Raw genomic sequence first — 18,808 nt, 5'->3', positions numbered from 1 at the left:
GGGGACCCAGGATTGGGAGCCTAGAAAATAGCCTCCCATCTCCCGATGGTGACAGGATGGATTCATGTGCAGCCCTGGAGGCCTTGCTAACAGTGGGAACACCTCTCACCTAGCAGTCCTCCCTCCCTCCTGCCACATGCATACACTCATACGTGCACGTGAACACTCACAAACCCACACACATACGTGCACACACCTGGCCAGCAGCCATCCTCCTCATCCTCTCTGGGGAGAACCCCTCCAAGAGAATACAGCATGCCCAGTGTCTGGGTGGAAGGAAGGGATGGAGATAGACAAAAAAAAAATCTTTGCTCTTTTGGACCCCAACCCCAAACACCCACAGTTGTCTTCCTTCTCTGGTGGGACCCAAGAGTCCAGGTCCCTGCCTTCACAATCACATACCCTAAATAAACCAGAAGTCCCACCAGGAAGACACCAGCCCATCTACATAAGACTCACAGGGCCACCTAACAGGGTCACCCAGGCAGTCTTAAACAAAAACATACCCGAGGTGTAACACCAAGCTGTCTCTCCCTCATTCCCCAAGGCTACTTTCACTCTCTTCCAGTTTGAGACCAATGGGCACTGGCTCTGATTGGGAAGAGGAGGTGGGAGATGAAGGGTGAACGGCCCAGCAGATTTAGCTCAGCCAGGACCCTCAGACCCTCCAAGTATAAACCCACCTCCTCACAGAGCCCCGTCACCCACACCGAGGACATGTGATGGGTGGAGACACCTGGGCATGCACACACACGCGCACACACACACTCTCTCCCCAAGGCCAGTGGGAGCCCCAGGTAAGCAGCCAAGAGGTGGCACTGGGCCAAGAACAAAACAAGGAGAGGCACACCGCAGTGCGGCAGAAGGCAAACTGCCTCCTAGTACGTTTATTGGAGCCTTGGCTAAGCATGAATACGGATCAGGAGCCCCTTCCACAGCCCAGTCAGCCCGACTCCAGCAGGGACATGGGGAGCAGTCAATCTCCTTTTTTTGCCATTATAGACAACATTATTAAAAAAAATAAACTTTACAATAATACATTTTGCTTATCTGCTGGGGTATTATTTCGATAGTTTCTTTAAAAAAGGAAAGAAAGGGGAGACCACACGATATATGTATATGGATGTGTATATACATATATGTTGAGAAAGGAGCCTTGTTATGTACATACACTTGGCGACGTCTCAGGAATAGGAAAAAGAAGGTGGGAGGGAGGAGCAGGGAGGAGAGAGGACGAGAGAGCTGCGAGACCACAGCGTGGTGCAGGGAGACATCCCCCCTGCTCTTCTCTGCCCCTCTCAGCGTCCCCTCTCCCTGAAGGGAGACCCGCCAAATGGACCTATGAGAAACCAAAAGAGCCAACAAAGAATCATTTCTGATTTCAAAATTCTTGCCACGGAGGAGGAAGACACAGCCTTGAGCTGGTGCTCCAGTTTGCTCCTTCCTCCCAACGGGGTCTCCTGGCGGGCTGAGCTCCCAAGCCCCCCCCAGAGCTGGCCCCTGCCCCTCCGTGCTACTCAGGGGGGGCAGTGCCCCTCCACAGGCAGCCCTGGGGGTTCCCAGGTCAGACGCAGACCCACTCAGTCCGCAGACAGGGAGGACAAAATCAACTCCATCCTTGAAGCCAAGCGGAGGTGATGAAGGTGCCCAGCTGGACCCCCAGGGGCCAGCCTCACTGCTCTGCTGCCCAACACCCTCTGCCAGTCCCCTGGAGGGTCCCCCGAGTGGGCAGCTTGAGAGGAGCAGCTGTCGTCATCCTGCCCCAGCCCACATCAGCACAGGCACAGTCCCTTGGGCTGCAGGGGGCGCCTCAGTCTCTTACGTCACCAGGGTCCAGAGAGGAAAACACCAGGACGAAGTAAGGGCATTTCTAGACTCCTGTGCCCTCCTCTGCACTGGGCTCCCCTTGCTGGGGGACCTTTGGGCCAGCTCTGAGGCTGCCTGCCTGCTTGTCTGTTGGTTTAGAAAAACTTCTCCAAAGAAGATATCTGGGAGGAGACGGTTCAGAGACAAGGTGGGAAAAAAATTTTTTTGCAAGGTGTGTGTGTGTGTCTGTGTGTGTTTCCATTTTGTCAGGCAGGGGTTCTCATTTGTGTAGCTTTCAGCAATCTCCCGACGCGGCTCCCAGCACCGACAAGGCCAGCTTCAGCATCAGGAGGGAGACAGCAGTCAAGGCAGCTGAGGGTCTGGCTCTGCAGGGGCCTGAGTTAGGTCTGATGACCTTGTTCCTCCCTGGGATGATATTGGTCGTGAGCTGCAGCAAAGAGAACCACAGACAGCAGGGCTGGGGTCAGACAAAGAAAGGGACTGGGAAGGGGACTCCTCAAGCCCCTGCCCTTCAGTCCACCCAGGGGGACTCTCCTTGCGCTCCCTCAGAGGCAAGCCAGGCTTCCGCGGAGCTGGGCTGAGCCCTCACTCAGGGAGACAGGGCAGCAGTCCCCAAGAAAACGGGCTGCTCTCCCGCCTTGGCTGATGCTGGCAAGTAGGGAAGAAGGTCTGTGTCCGGCAAGGAGGTGCACGGTATAAAGATCTCAAGAAGGTCCTGGGGTCCACAAGGACCTGCTTCTCGAGAGGAGAGGACCGAGAAGCTCCATTCTTCCTGTTCCTAAATGTGCTTGAATCCCCCTCCTCCTCCCTGCAGCTTCCGCGCACATCTCTGTCTGAGCTCTCTCCTTCTGTGGAATCGGACACTGCCCTCTCTTCTCATCAAAGTTACACATATACTATACCTATGTAGTCACAGGTATACTCCTGTGCTGGGGCTCCTTCCAAGAAGGGACTGTGTCCTTTTCCATCTATCCCGTCGATCGCATAGAACCAACATAGAGCAGGTGCTTGGTACACTTGTCTTAAAGAATCAGGAAGGCTTGGAAGGGCCTCTGCTCAGAGCAGCCACTTGTCTGTCACCCAAGAAGACAGCCCAGGGTCCTGAATGCAGACTCTGCACCCGCCCTCCCCCCTCCAGTAGAGTGAGTGACCACCCAGGTCCAGGTGGGCCAGAAGCTCAGCTGGCCCAGCCCTTGCAGTGGGATCTGGGGCTCCAAGTCAGAGGCTTACCAGGGAAACAGCCCCCTCTGGCCCAGTCCCCCACACCCACTCCCCAGCCTGCCCCTCACTCACCTCTGTGAAGCACATGCTTAACTCTTTGGAGTTATTGGCCTTCAGCCCCTGCTCCTGTGGGGGAGAAGGCCCTAGTTAGGATGGGTCACCAGGGCTGGGTCTCTGGCCAGGCTCTGTCCCGTAACTCCGATGAGACCATTCTGTGGCCCTCCCATCCACTGTTGGCATCATTAAGCACAGGGTACACATGAAGAGCGCTGGCTCAGTCCCACGCAGCACAAAGACTCTGGCCCCTTCCTGACACCCTTGGTGATTAGGTCCTGTCTCCTCTGTGCTCCTGGCAAAGAGAGTTCTAACTCTGCTCTTCAACTGACCACATTATGTAGTAATGAGCCATTCTCATGTCTGTCTACCATACTCAGAGCTCCTGTTGACAAGGCAGGGACCATGTCTTCTCTTCCTTGTACTGAATGTCTGACTCATAACAGTAGCTCAATAAATGTTTTACTAGACTCATGAATGAATGAATGAATACCACAGATCAGAACTGGCATCTGAGCACAGCTCCATGAAGACCATGAGCCCTCATCTGGGCTCAAGGGGGAAGAGAACTGTGAGTGATTAATGATGTCTGCCACTGGTGCACGTTAAGTGGACATCGAGCAATGGTGCCAGGGGTTGGCCATTCCACCATAAACAGATGTGTGGCACCTGGGAGCTCTGTGGTCAAGGTGAGCACTGAGAAAGGAAGGCTGGCTTGGTGACAATTCCAGGGTCCTCCTAGCATAACCACTCCTGACATAACCACTTGGATGCAGGACCAGAGGGTGTGCATGAAGAACAGTCTTTCGTTATCATCGCCATCATCACAGTGATCCATGGGAACCAGCTGGGGGACATGGTGTTTCTATCCTGGCTTCAAATGGCTTGGTTCCCAAGGCACTTGTGGGGAAGCTCTGGCAACGAGAAGCAACTAGGGAGCCCAAGAAATCATGCCTAAATCACTGCTCTTGGCCAGAAGTACCAATAATCTCTCGGACATCACAGGCAACCTACCACCCAGGGCATCTGGTCAGCTAAACAAGGCCCCAGCTGTCACACAGAGGCCCAGCCAAGAGCAGAGTCACTACCAACAATGAAGATGTGACTGCATTGATGAGGAGCACAGTAGGAATGGAGCCAGGGACCCGACCCAGGAGGATCCTGTTCAAGACCACAGCACCAGTGACTCTGGCCAAGATCCAGCCTGGCCCAGCCACCAACCTGCATGCCTGAAGAAGGGCCCTTCTGGACCCAAGGACTGGATTCTGCTGCCCAGGACCAAGGGCAGCTCCAGCCAGGGCAGTGGGAGGCCCTGGCCGAAGAGAGCCCACCCACTCGCCTGCCTCAGAAGAGAGCCCACCCACTCGCCTGCCTCAGAGGCCGTGCTTTCACCACTGTCTCCTCTGACTGGTCACCTCCCTGAGCAACTCCCAGCCTCTGCTAGGTCCCGACCTGGGACGTCCTGTGGCCTGTCGGGCTCTGTGCCACACACCCCTGCACCTATTTCTCCTGGCATCCTTTCCTGCTCTAGGTGTTCCAGGTATGACAGGTCTGTCTCTGCTCACCCCCCATCCGCCTGCCCTCCGGAGTCCATGTCTTCTTCTTCCTGTGCGCCCCCTCCCCATACTGCTCACTAAATAAGGAGCCTGTGTAGAACACGGGCAGACAGACCAGATCAAGGTCCTCACCCCCACTTCTACCAAAGCCGCTGTTTTTGTTTTGTATGTTGCAGTTATGCACAGAACTGTTTTAAAAACTGTCTACTGCTTAAAAATAAATAAGGTTTGAGAAAACAACCAAACTAGATGACCTCTGAGGCCTGGCCATACAACCTCTTGTGACGGGATGCCAGCTCTGAGGGAGCCCAAGGTCCTCAACACAGACCTGGACACCAGCGACTCTGGAAGGCTGTGCCCAGGTCACCCAGGCAGAAAGGAGCACGAGGACCAAGGCCTTCACAGGCTGGCAGCTCAGCCCGGGGAGGAGATGAATCTGAATGCAGACGCCCTGGAGCAGCCTGGCCTCTGGCTGGATTTTGCTCCTAATAGTGAGCTGGACTCTCGACAGGCTCCTCTTAAGGAGAAGGGAGGGGTACATATTGGAGAGGAAAAATGGGGGAAAGACGGAGGAGGAAAGAGGTAGAGGTGGAGAGGAAACAAGAGGAAGACAGAAGCAGAGAGAAAAAAGAAAGGCAGCACCCAAGGAGACAAGCAGCACAGGGCAGAGAGGAGAGGGAGAGGAAGGGAGGGAGGGGGAGAGGAAGGTAACAGAGGGGGAGGGGAGGGGAGGGAGGGGGAAGGGGGAGGGGAGGAGAGGGAGCAGAGGAGGGAAGGGAGGAAGCAGAGGGGGAGGGGAGGGAGCAGAGGGAGAGGGGAGGGAGAGAGGGGCAAGTCCATCCACCTGCTGCGGCCTCAGTTCCTCATCTTTATATAAAATAGGGATAGACAAAGGGGCCTCACCAACCCACTGAGACGATTATATGAGACAGTGCACAGCTGCGCTCTGCACAAATACAAGCGCTCCTTAGTTCCACAAGGCATGAAGTGGGTCAAGTTTAGTTTTGCATCCTAGGGCAGGGCCTATGAAAAAAGCAGAGATGGCCCAGGAAGGGGGCTGTGAGGCAAAACCCACAGGCCTCCCGCCTCTCCTCTGCCCCGACAGCTTAGAAAGCAGAGCACAGGGAGAAGTCTCTGCCCTCAACCCTATGGACACCTGACTTCCAGATGACACAGAGCAGGCAGTGAAGGCTGCAGCAACCTCCCCCAAGGGCAAATCCAAGACGCCCCCCACCCCCCAGTCAGGAGCACACAGAACAGTGCCAGTGTTCGCCATCAGCTGACCTTTTCTGAAAGTGCCATATGGCGGAGGTGCAGCGAGAAAGAGGTTCCGGGACCTAATGCCAAAACCACCCCTGACTCAAATTCACTGCCTCCCTCCCTCACTGTGAACTCTTCCCACCACTCCCACAGGGGTTCCAAAGACGGGTGAGCCCCAGGTCTGCTCACGCTCTAGTGAAAGAAACACACATCCACATGGTCACCTCTGCTTTGGGTCAGGCAATGGGAGGGGAGAAGAGGCCGCCTCCTTCCCAACCCCAGGTTCTAGGCTGTCCCCTAAAGCCATGCCTCCCCGAGGGCCGCCCTCAATGCCCATCTCACCTGGTTTTCTTGGACTCTTATGGAATGAGTTTCAGGGAACAGAAGTGGGTGGCTCCAGCCCCTGCCCTCGACCTTGCTCTGAGCTCTCATCCCCTCTAAGGAGCTCAGGGACTGGGGGGTCTGCAGTGTCCCAGAGGGCCCAAGCCTGGGTTGCTGAGATGGCAGGAGGCAGGGCTTCTAACAGCAAATCCTTTGATGTGGAGGCGGGCACAGGGACTTTGTGGGAAGAGCTGACCCAGCTGTGGGGTGCCTCCAGAAGCAAGAAAGAACTGGCTGTGCAAAAGGCACTGGGGAACCAGAGCCAGGGAAGGGGACATGGATGGAGGATGGCAGCAAAGGCAAGGTTCATCCTTCTAGAAACTTCTCCTAGACAGGCCCTTTGCCAAGGAAGTTGAAAGGAAATTACTGTCTTCCTCTTCTTCCTTGCCCACCTCTCTCCACACTACCAGCGCTGAGTCTGGCAGTCCCAGAGCCTAGCCAGTCAGGCCCAAGTGCTAGGACCAAGGCCAGTGCTGTCTCTATGGGAATATGCTGGCCAGAGCTGGCCAGCTCTCTCCTGTGTCCCCTGCTTCTGGCACTGGCCTCCTCCCTCCTGTACACACCCACCTCTTCTCACACCTCTGCCCCTCCACTCCCTGCCACCCCCCTGGTTCAACCCCTCCTTTCTTACCTCTGACCATCTATCTATCTATCACCTATGGCAAAGATCTCCTGACAGGCCTCTCTGTCTCTCCAGTCTCTCTCTCTTGCCAACCAATCTCCACCTGCTGTCAGATTATTTTCCCAAATCATGGTCCTCATCTTCTCATCACAACACTCCCCGTTAAAAAGCCTTCGGTGCCCTGTCCACACTCACCACTTCAATCTGCTCGTCAGGTTTTACCCCAGTCCCACCCCTGCCGGCATATAAGTACTCTGCGTTCTCCCCAAACCCCCAAACCCGTGGCCTACTGTTTCTCTAGATCAGGGGTAGGCAAACAGTTTCTGCAGGGGCCAGATCATAACTATTTTAGGCTCTGCATGGCAGCTCTGCCTACAGCACACGCACAGTTCGCAAACAATTGGGTTTGGTTGTGTTCCAAGAAAATTCACTTTACCCAAACAGGCAGCAGGCCAGATTCGGCCAGCAGCCCCTCTACTCAACCTGCTCTGTGCTGCTCTGACTCCCTGACTTTGTTCCCGCTTGCCCCCTGCCTGGGACCTCTGCCCGATGCATCCAAATTCCGTATCCCCACATACTCAGTTCTCCCTGTTCCTCCAGGCCCAGCTGGGTCTACCTCGTCCTTGAGTCCCTTGCTTCCGCTCCCAGCCCAAAGCAGCCCTCCCCCTCTGGATCCCAGAACACTGCATCAGTCCTCTTGGTAGGCCAATCACTTCCTCCCCCATACTTAATTCTCTGAGCATACATCCTGTCCATCCTACCGGTATGAGGACCGAGGTACTGCCTAGTAAGGGTGTCAGCCTCAGTGCCTGGAATAGAGTGACATCCAGAAAGAATTTGTGTTGAATACATGAATGAATGCACAGATGGATGAATAAATGAATGACTACAAGGGAGAGCTGGAGAGAGGGAAGAAAAGAAGGAATACATCCAAGTCCCTCAAAGCTTCGAAGCAAGGCACGTTTGTAAATCAGAAGCGTATGCCTGCTAGACACATGGACCCACTGCCGGGCCTCTGGGTCCCAAACCCTGACGCCCACGGGCCCAGGTGCTGGGTAAGAGACCCATCCAGGGAACAGGCAGGACGAGGAGGAGACAGGAGGGGCCTGCTGAGCCTAGGGGAGGTGTATGGTGAGGGGGGCTTGCAGCAACCCGTCCAAACTCATTTTTAATTCCCCCGGATGTGTGGGCAGTGTTGAGGGTAAGAGTAGTTGGCTGGTGGAGACAGGAGAGCAGAGGAGACTTTGTTGCTGGGCTGGGGCTCTGCTGGGCTGGGGCTCTGCAGCCCTGGGAAAGGTGAAACTCCAGCTGATCTGATGGGGCCCTGCAAACCGGCCCAGAGCACCCCAGAGGGAATGCCAAAGTCACTGGAAATAAACCATAGCCAGGGAAGGCGCCCCCCCACTGCCAGCTTCCCCATCCACATTGCACGGCCCTGTGCCAGGCCCCATCATATGACAAAAGAGCCTTCTAACTGATCTTCCTGCATCCCAGATAGAAAGCCTTCCTCACCTCAGGACCTCCCAGCACAGAGGCCATCTGTGAGAGGGAGGAAAGAGCAGCAGTTGCCTGCGAGCCATAAAGCACACGGACCCTGTTCTGGAATGGAGAGCAGGATGTTCCAATAGATCCAGTGAACTGGGGACTCCGGTTCTTCCCCTCGACCCATATGAAGCACCTACTCAGCACCACGCACTGTGCACTCAGTTATACAGGCCTACAAAGCGTGGGGGGTAGGCAGGACACATCACGATGGGGCTCAAGTGAGGTAAGTGGGAGCCCAAAGAAAGCAGAAGGCAGCTCTGCCTGAGCAGAGTCAGGGAGACCACCCCAAAGGGTGACATCCAGGAGGATTCGCCAGGCGGCGGGGGGAAGGAGAGGCACTTGACTCACAGGGACTGACGAGTGCTCAGGCTGCACAGAGCTTGCCCCAGCCCTCAGGCCTGTGCCGTGGGACGCCTCGCTGGGCTCAGAAACAAAGGGCTTGAGTGTCCAAGACTGACCTGCCTCCTACAGATTCCTGCTCTAGGGACCAGTGGGAAGGAGGGAGGGCATTCACACAGGTGTGGGGGGCGATATGTGTGCGTGCTCATGCATAGAGGCAGGGCCAGAGGGAGAGGGGAGAGACCATTCTGCAGATCCTGCCATGGTTTCTCCAAGTTCCAGCGAGTCCCAGGCAGGCAGGGCCAGCTGGAGAGGGGGCCACTGCAAGGAGTAAAAGCATGTGAGAGCAGGACTCAAGACAGCATCAACGACACCAAACACAGGGCCAACTTGGGGGACTCCCAGCTCCTGGCTCCTCTGTGGTGTCCAAGACACCCACAGTTTTGCTCAGCAGCCCCATGATGAGGACAAGAGTTCTCCCAGTCCCAGCACCACCCCAGCGCGGGCAAGTCCTTTGGGGAGCAGACTGGGAGAAGGAGGCAGCACAGTGCAGCCAGAAGGAAACTGTCCAGGGGCCAGGGGCTGGGGGCTGTGGACAAGTTACTGTCCTTACTGGGCTTCCGTCCTTTGGTGTTTGAGAAGGAGATCTCAGAGAGCCCTCTGGTCCTAACATCCAATCACTCACATGGGGTCCCCAACTGGCTGCCATCTCTGGTCAGTGAAGGGGGTCCCTAAGGCTTCCCCAAGGGTCCAGATCTGTGGATGGGGAGGAGGACAGAGATAAGGAAAGTGACCTTGCCTCTCTCTCCAGGGGGTATCTGGGCACAAAGCCTCCTCCCCCATCCTGGCCTCAGCCTCCCATCTCTGCCCTCACTCAGAGGACCCCTCCTGTAACCATGGGTTGCAGTCATCCCAAGGGCCCCACAAGAGCCACCATGGAGCCCCTCCAAGCCAGCAGAGCTGACAGGGAGGGTATGGCTGGGGAGGGGACAAACCACCCACACCAGCCTCCAGCCCAGCTGAGGCTGGGGACGAGGGCTTATTCACTCTGCCCTCCCAGCATCTAGCAGGAGCGGCAGGTGCTCAGTATAAAGATGGTAATCAAAACAGAACTAGGGGCCCTTCCCCCTCAGTTTCTGTGAGAAGGAACGAGGGGTAATGGGGGTGATGGGGGTGGACCCCCCCTCTGAGGATCTGCTTCTCTTCCTTTCCTCCTGGGATGGCCGTCCCTGGCTGTCCTGCCCAGAGTGACTTAGTCAAAAGAACCCAAGCGGACAGTCACCAGGGCCAGGCCTGGGGGAGCCCCCTGCCAGTCAGCCTCGCAGAGAGCCCCCAAGATTCGTAACACCTAACCTGTACGTAGGGTTCTTTAGTTTGCCAGGCACTTTCACATCCATCATCTCACATACAAAGCGTGCATTAATGCCCTGGATCAAACCAAGTGTAAGACAAGCCCCCAGATGGTGAGTCCACAGAAAACCAGGCTGGGGCTAAAAGAAACCAGGCAACCGTCTAGCAAACTGCTGAGGAGAAACAGAACAGGAAAAGGGGAGTCAGAGCCATCAGGCACTCAGGGGGCTGCAGGGGGGGCACGAGGCCACGGCTTTCAACTCTTTCATGTCCACAGTGAGTCACAATGAGAATCCTGGGAAAGGTTTGCAGCCACCTGCTGAGTCAGCATCTCCCTGTTGAGCCACTGTGAGGGGCTCAGGGAAGAAGTGTGACACGTGGGAAGCTGGTGGAGCCCTGAGGGACACGTGGGTAGAATCACACCAGAGCGCAGTCACCTGACAGGGGGCACAGCCCTGACCTGCTGAGCTGCCTGCCACTCTAGCATGAAATTGAGCTGGCGACTGTCTGTGCAGCAGGCCCCAAGCCCCCGCCGGCAGCCACTCAAACATGCCCAGTGTAATTAGGAGCTGCCCAAGGGTGACACGGGCACTCAGCCCAAACCAGGAGGGCGACGTAATGGAGGGGAGCAGGGCAGGGAAGGGCCCATGCTGAGCCTGACAGGAGGGCACCTGGAGGTCAGCTGCTACAGTGCAGGGGAGCCCCCAGAGAGGGAAGGGCACCAGCACCTGCTCCTTTGGTGCAGCAGGTGCCTTGTAGGACCAGAACATCTCCGTCAGGCCCCACCCGTGCTCGAGTGCTCATCCTGCCACTGTGAATGCCCACTGGTTTCTTTTTCCTGCTTTACTGAATTATAATTGACCATCAAAAACTGTATATATTTAAGGTGTACAACCTGATGACCCGGTATACTTATCCATGGTGAAATATTCACTTCACACCTTTACCATTTTCCTTGTTTTTTCTTTTCTGTGGTGAGAACACCTAAGGTCTACTCTCTTAGCAAATTTCAAGCACACAGTACAATACTGTCAACTATGGTCACACTGCTGTACTCCAGAACTTACTCATCTTGCATGACTGAAACTTTATAGTGAATGCCCACTGTTGATCCCAGGAGTCCGCCGCCCCCATCAGACTGGTGTCTTCATTGCCTCATCCACAGCCAGGCCCTGTTCCCCCTGCTCCCACACCTACGCCTAGGCTGTGCCCCCCGCTGACTGTACTGCAGACCCCACCAACCTTCTTGGCAATTCTAGTCCCAACTCCTGCCTGAAACATCCCCCTGTGCCCCACCACCCACGATCTCACTGTTCCCTCCCTCCTCTGCTCTCCCTCATCTTCTGCTTTAGGTCTTCTTTGAAACTCTGTGTTCTAGGAGTGTATGTGTGTATGTGAGAGAGAGAATGAGTGTGTGTGTAAGAGAGTGTGTGTGTGTGCATGTGTGAGAGAGAATGAGTGTGTGTGCGAGAGAGAATGAGTGTGTGTGTGAGAGAATGTATGTGATAGAAAGAGAACAAGTGTGTGTGTGCATGTCTGAGAGAGTGTGTGTGTATGTGAGAGAGAGAACAAGTGTGTGTGTGTGAGAGTGTGTGAGAGAATGTGTGTGCCTGTGTGAGAATGTGTACGTGAGAGAGAGAATGAGTGTGTGTGTGTGAAAGAGACAGTGTGTGAGAGAGAATGAGGGTGTGTGAGAGAGACACAGTGTGTGTGAGAGAGAGAGAAAGTGTGTGTGTGAGAGAGCGAGAACGAGTGTGTGTGTGTGTGTGAGAGAGAACGAGGGTGTGTGAGAGAGACAGAGAGTGTGTGTGTGAGAAAGAGTGTGTGAGAGAGAGAGAACAAGGATGTGTGAGAGACAGTGTGTGTGAGAGAGAGAGAACGAGGGTGTGTGAGTGTGTGTGTCAGAGAGAGAGTGTGTGTGTGTGTGTGTGAGAGTGTGGGGGGGGGGAGTCTCACTAGAACCAACCTCTTCAGTGAAGAATCGACTGTAGCAAATGGCGTGCCGGCCCGAGGGGAGCTCAGCAGAGACAAGGGCAGAGTGGGGAGCCCTGTGATGTGCTTCGCAGTGCCACTTGCGTGTGTCCCCTATCGTGGCACTGACCGCAGTACCTGTCTGATGCTTCTTAAATTGTTTGACCCTCAACATGACCATAAGGACCACAAACCCCAGACTGTGTCAGCCTCATTCCCCAACGTCTCCCTAGCATCTCACATAAGACCTGCACACAGCGCGTACATAACACACGCTGGACGGATAGACGGACGGATGGGTGGACAGATGTACAGATAAACAAACAAATGCACAGCATGGGTTTGGAGTCAGATGTAGGTTTGAAATCTTATTCCACCACTAACCAGCTGTGTTGGATATGCTGCCTACCCCTCTAGATCAGTTTCCTGTGTGTAAAACGAGAGTACCAACACCACACTGTGTGAGAATTCAATGAAAAGGTAGAGAAGCTACTAGCACAGCACCTGGTAACTAGTAGATGGTTAATAAACACTAACCACGATACTTCTCTGCTCCCCCAGGTATCTAGTACAACCCTGTGATAGACCAGGTGTTTAACACTTGCAAGGTGAATGCCCAGTGAATGAATACATGAAAATCGAGCCCCCGTCAGCTCTTCCCTGACTCTGGGGTCCCAATCCATAGGGAGGAACTTGTGCGCCCCATCTATGCCCCAGTCTGCTAACCTCCCACACCGGCCTCTGGCGTCACCGTGCTTCTCTAGGCCCTCAGCCTGCCCCTGGCTCCACCTCCCTGCTGCAGAGCCATGTCCCCTCACCTGGATGGATGTGCAGGTGCTGATGAGGCTGGTCCCCAGGCTGGTGCTATCACTGAGGTCATCAGGCAAAGAAGGCGTTTTCTCCACCCGAGGGGCCTGCGTGGCCTGGAATGAGGGGTTTTTAGGGGACAAGTTCACATCTGTGCCGTTGCCAAAGGCCTGGATGGCATTCCCTGTGGGGGAGAGAGCAGGCAGATGCAGAGAAATCAGGGACCACCTCCATCACTCCTGCCCTTCGCCACCCCAATAGCTACCTTCCCCAGAACAGCCCAGAGCTGGGGACAGAGTATGGCTTGTCCAAACTTAACTCTGCTGAAGCTCCCTTTCAGATCCCTACCAAGGTCTCACAAGAAGGGAAGAAAATAGCAAGAGGGAGATTGAAAAGGACAGAGAAACCAGAATAGAAAGAAACATATGCAATGAGGAATGTAGAAGAGGAAGGGAGAAGTGGGACCGTGGGAGCCTGGAAGGTGCGGCGGGCCACACCCAGGGCAAGCTAGTGCCCTCCTCCCTGTGTCGTTCAGTCTGCAGACCACTCCCCTTCAGAAGCTTCACACCCCAGCCCCCTAGGCAAGGCTGCTCCTGGCTCCTCTGCGACCTCAGATGGTTCCAGCGCCCGGCCACTGGCATTCCAAGAGCCCTAGACTCAGCCCTCCTCCCTGGTTGGCCTCACCATCAGCACGAATTCACTGAGGACTAAATAATGGGACCTCTTAGACAAAACTGTCACCCCAAGACTTGACCCTATAACCTAGTGCCTGCAGCTATCTCCACCTCCAAGTCCCAGGCGCACCTCAAGTTCATCACGTCTGCCCCTAAACTAGGCAGCGCCCCCTCCCATCGCAATACTGCTTTCCCCCGCGTTTCCAGTCTTGAAGGTGTCATCTCTCCCCGCCAAGTCCCCCAGGATGCCTCCCTAACCACCCACTTGCCATCAACTGAGCCCACCTCCTAAAGATCTCTCCACTCCATCTCTCCTCACTGCCATTGCTCTGGCTCACAGGCACACTGTCCTCTCCCATGAGCAGCAACTACACCCTCCAAGGACTCTGTGTTGGTCACTTGTCAGAACCACATCCCTATCCCCACCCCCTCCACACCAGAACCAGAGAATGAGCCTTCTGAAATGCAGGTCTGACCACAATGCCACCTGCCGACACCCCTTCTGCGACCCGCACTACTACCTCCACCACCTGCAGGACCCTAAGATCCAAATGCCTTCAGGTGTGCGAGGCCCTTCGTGAGGAGGCCTTTCCCCACCTGTCCAGAGCTCCAGGCACCCTCTTGTGCTGTAGCAAGGCTAAGGAGTCTACAGTTCCCGCAACCCACCTCTGCCCGCCTCCCCGCCTCTTCAGCTATCCCTCCACGGGTCAGCCTCTGAGAAGCCTTCGGGGCCCTCCGACTTGACCATCCACACCCTGGGATCCTGAAGCGCCCTGTGCAGACCTCCACCCAGCACTGTTCAGCCTGTGCTCTGATCACAGTGACCCCTGGTGCACCTCCATCAGACTGCAAGCTGTTCAGCGACAGCACTGTGACTTGTACCTCTGAATCCCCAGTGCCGCACAGAAGGGAGGATGGACAGATGGACGGGAGGAAGAAAGGAGGGAAGGAGGGAAGGAAAAGGGGAAGAGATCTTCAGATGGGTGTGGGTAGCAAGAGTGTCAGACTGGACAGATCAAGGCAGACAGAGCTGTGGCTCCCCTCTCTCTAGCCTTCAGATTAGGAGTTTGATAACCTGAAAAGAAAGTCACCGATTCCAAGGGGAGATAGACCCTTAAAGGGAGAAGTGACAGACAGCTGAGATCCTCACCACCCAGCTGTCCCTGAAGGAACCTGGCTGAAGCTGTCAGGATAACAGACCAGAAGCCTTCAGCCTTGACTTGACATAGGTTCGGGCCTCCCATGGTAAACTGAGGTTGGCCTACTGACAGCTCTGGCATGAATCTCCAAGAGCACAAAACCCAAGGTCTCCGTAGGCGACACTCATGCTAGAGAAGCCCCACGGAGATCTCTGGCCATCCCACGGGAGGAAGAAGGGAGTGGCTAGGGCAGCCCTCCAGGGCCCCTCTGGGATAGGAAGGGCATGAGGGGCTTCCGGGTGTGGGGAGGACCCTGCGGGACTTACGGAGACACGGGTTCTCAGTGAAGTCCCTGAGGAACTTCTCACACTCCTCCTCCATGTTCCCACTCCCACGACAGCTGCACCAGGGGGACACCACAATGCTCGTGGGGCTCGAGTCCACATAGTTGGGTGTCATATCAAACCCTGGGCAGCAAGAAAGGGAGGCAAAGAAGAGAGGAGCAATGAGGCCTTCTCTTTGGGCTCCCAGACCCCAGACAAATGAGAAGAGGCTTGAGACCCTCCACCCTCCACCTGCCCGCCAAACACACGCACATCCCAATTGCAATCCAAACTCTGAGCGTTACCCCCCCAGCAACCATGGGGTCAGCAAGGGGCAGAGAGGCACCCACATAGAGGACAAATCAGGGGCAGAGGGAATACCCAGGAGCTCCCCACTGAGCACAGGCTCTTGCTTTCTCCTTCACCAACAAGCAGAGCGTGTGTTTGCGAGTCCGGGAGACTGAGGTTCACGTCCTGGGTTTCCACCCCAGTGTCACATTTATGAGCCAGGTAAACCTCTGCAAGTCACTCAACTTCTCTAAGCCTCAGATTCCCCATCTACAAATGGAGATACCAACATCTCCCTAGTAAGCGCCGTGGTGAGAATTAGATAAGACAGTCCATGTAAACTGTCCAGTGCAGTACCTGGAATATCAGAATGGTGTAATCAACGCTACTTTTTCTTCTTATTCTGAAAGCCTTCTAAGGCCCCTGGGGCCCTCCTCCCCATGATAAAGAGCTGGCCTCTCCTCTGGTTTCCATCACAGTTCTATCTGAAAGTGCCACAGAGAAGGGCCAGCTCAGGCTGTCCACCCACGGGCCCTGAGCGGGGCCTCGGCCGATGCCCACTGAGATGGGGGCAGCCAGGAGCCACTGTGAGCCCAGGCACAGGGGGCGGCTTACCTATCATGCCGGCATAGGAGCCCAGACATGCCTGGTAATTGTCGGCAGGGCAGCTGGTGAGCGTCTGGTAGGAGGTGCGACAATTGGCATGGAAGTCTGCCAGCCGGGACCTGGTGTCGGGAGAGAACAGTTTAGTCTGGCCGCCCTCCGGCCTCCTCTGCAGCAGGGGGCTGCTCCCCGCAGCCTCCCAGGGCGGAGGAAGGCAAAGAGGAGGAACATGGGGGAACCGAGCCCTGGCGGCCTTCAGGCTGGGAGCTCCTTGGATACAGGACTTCCCAGAGAGCAGGCGCAGAGTTTAGGCACAGCCATCTCTGAGTGGATCTCTCCAGTCAGAGGAACACAGAGAACCTGTGGTGGGATTGCCCAGGAAGCCTGGGACCACGGCAGGAAAGCTGGGCTCCGCCCTCTGCTCAGCCCCATTCCTGGGTGCCCATGTCCTTCAACCCATCACTCTTCCCGCCTGCAGAATGGGTACAACAATCACTGCTCCTGCCACCTCATAGGGTCGTCTGAGGGTCACACGAGCCAGCCCCCAGAGTGGCAAGAGAGTCCCCTCGGCTGAGATACCCTGTGGACACTGTTGACCAGTGTCTTCTGCATCAAATCAAAGCAAAACCTCCACCAGCTTCCCCGACCCCACCAGGCAGAATCAGCCTTTTCTTCCCCTGGTGACAGAACCTCTCTGTTGGCACCAGTGACGCAGCATCATAACTACGTGCACAGCCCTCTGCTCCCCACTCAACAGGAGCCGTCTGACCTGGATCTGTCCCTAGCCCCAGCACCTGGACATGGAGTCTCATGGAGCCCAGGGCACCCACGTCTAGCTGGCGCGGCAATTCCCATTCCTCTTCCTCCTGCCCTAGTGTCCTGGCCACGTGCTATTACCATCAGCCTGGGCTGGGGGTCACCTATCCCCCCTCGTCACCACCTCCTATAGGCAAGTGCCCTTTGCCACGGGGTCCTTGGGTAGCATATCATCTGTGTCTCCCAGCGCTGCAAGCCATGAGTAATAAGGTCTGTTCCCTGGTATTTTCCAAATGATGGGCACGGGACAGGACATCTACAAGTACGCGCACAGTGCGAACACTATGGTAGCGACAGGAAGGACCAGAACCCAGCTTGACTCCCTGCCCCGCTCTGTCCACACCATGTGACACCTCACAAAGCCATCCCAAATGTCACCCCAGATTCAGCTCTCCTGGTTCTCCACTAGAACTCCATCCCATTTGAGGAAGGAGCAGGTAAAGAGAGAGAGAGGGACAGCCTGAGAGGAACGCCCTCGAAGCAGGAGGCTGCGTGGGTCCCACCACAGGACAAATTCTGGAGGCCCCATGGTCCTGAGGATAGTGTTTGGGAGAGGGAGGAAACTCTCCGGAGGGAATCGACCCACCAGTGCCTTGTGCATCCCCAGACCCCCGCAGACCCCAAGGTAGCGCAGTGCAGGAGATGGAGCAGGATGGGCGCCAAACTAACTGGCAGGGGTCGGCACTCTCACTCAGTGGTGCCCTAACTAAGCAGGGGATGGTAGGCGAGTCCTTGCTGCTAGGAAATTCGGTCTCCTTATTCATCAGGAGCAAACTAATAAAAAGTGCTCTCAGTTCACAGTTTAACAGGTATTTTCACAGTTTGGGAAGATGAGAAAGCTCTGGAGATGAATGGTGGTAACAGTTGCACAATAATGTGAATGTACTTAATGCCACTGAAGTGTACACTTAAAAATGGTTAAAATGGTAAATTTTATGTTATGTGTAATTTATCACAATAAAAAATGATTTAAGAAAAGGTCCTTTCGCATACATCTTTTATCACTTAATCCTCCACAGAAACTGGGTGAGATCTGCGCTCTGTGAGACCTGACAAGCAGGGTCAATACTACCCATTTACAGGGGAGGAGGCTGAGCCCCCAAGAAGCCTGACGACTAACCCGGGATCACAGAACTCCGAGCAGTGGGGCCAGGACTCCGTCCCAGAGCTCCAACAACAAGGGGGCGTCCTTTCTGGCAGGGCCCACTCCCCGTGCAAAAGCCCTTAAAGGTCCTTCCGGGGCCAACGTTCTGCATCTCCGTCAAAAGGAAATCTGCCGGTGTCTCTGCCCACCCTTCTGCCGTGAATACACCCTCCATCCCCTCACCAGCCAGCCCCAAAACAGGGAAATGCGGCCTTTCCCACCCAGCCTTCAGCCCCTGCAGAACAAGACTTGGTCTTGAATGGCAGGCCCAGCTCATGTCCCACTTGCCCAGCAAACGAGAGAAGGTACCATGAAAGGATCAGTGGGGCGTGGTCTCTGCCCAGACCTCCAGAGACCTGAGAGGGGACGGAGACTTTAACAAGTACAAAGAATTTGGAGGTGAACAAAACAAAACCTCTAGGCAGCTGTTGTGGGTTGAATTGTGTCACCCAGAAAGGATATGTTGACTCGGAATCCCCAGTACCTGTGAATGTGAGCTCACTTAGAAACAAGCTCTTTGCACATGGAACCAAGGCGAGGTCATAGTAGATTAGGGTGGGCCCTCAATCCAATGACCAGTGTCCTTATAAGAAGAGGAGAAGAGATACACACACACAGTGAGAATGCATATGAAGACAGACAGAGACCGGAGAGGTGTGCCTACAAGCCAGGAAGGGCAAAGATTGCCAGCAACACCAGAAGCTAAGAGAAAGGTACAGAGCAGATTCTCCCTTCAAGCCTTCAGAGGGATCACGGCCCTGCCAACACCTTGATTTCAGATTTCTGGTCTCCAGAACTGTGAGAGAATAAATTTTTGTTTTAAGCCACCCAGCCTGTGGTACAGCCATACCTCGGAGATACTGCGGGTTCGGTTCCAGACCACTGCAT

The 18,808-nt window shown here is 55.3% G+C and overlaps 1 protein-coding gene across 1 annotated transcript in view; it reads right to left on the bottom strand.

Annotated features, from left to right (window-relative positions):
* Positions 1 to 862: 862 nt before the first annotated feature.
* Positions 863 to 18,808, bottom strand: part of LOC131411216 (GDNF family receptor alpha-2-like) — a 50,278-nt gene continuing 32,332 nt past the window's right edge. The window contains exons 2-6 of the mRNA XM_058549835.1: positions 15,973 to 16,156; positions 15,073 to 15,213; positions 12,945 to 13,117; positions 3,121 to 3,174; positions 863 to 2,254 (exon numbers count right to left, since the gene is read on the bottom strand). Of these exons, the coding sequence (XP_058405818.1) occupies positions 2,102 to 2,254; positions 3,121 to 3,174; positions 12,945 to 13,117; positions 15,073 to 15,213; positions 15,973 to 16,156 (705 nt within the window). The 3' untranslated portion in view covers positions 863 to 2,101. The remainder of the gene's footprint in view (positions 2,255 to 3,120; positions 3,175 to 12,944; positions 13,118 to 15,072; positions 15,214 to 15,972; positions 16,157 to 18,808) is intronic.

The sequence above is a fragment of the Diceros bicornis genome, chromosome 11, assembly GCF_020826845.1.
Source record: "Diceros bicornis minor isolate mBicDic1 chromosome 11, mDicBic1.mat.cur, whole genome shotgun sequence".
Lineage (NCBI taxonomy): Eukaryota > Metazoa > Chordata > Mammalia > Perissodactyla > Rhinocerotidae > Diceros > Diceros bicornis.
The sequence above is the reverse complement of the archived record's forward strand: the minus strand, read 5'-3'. Positions and strand labels throughout refer to the sequence as shown.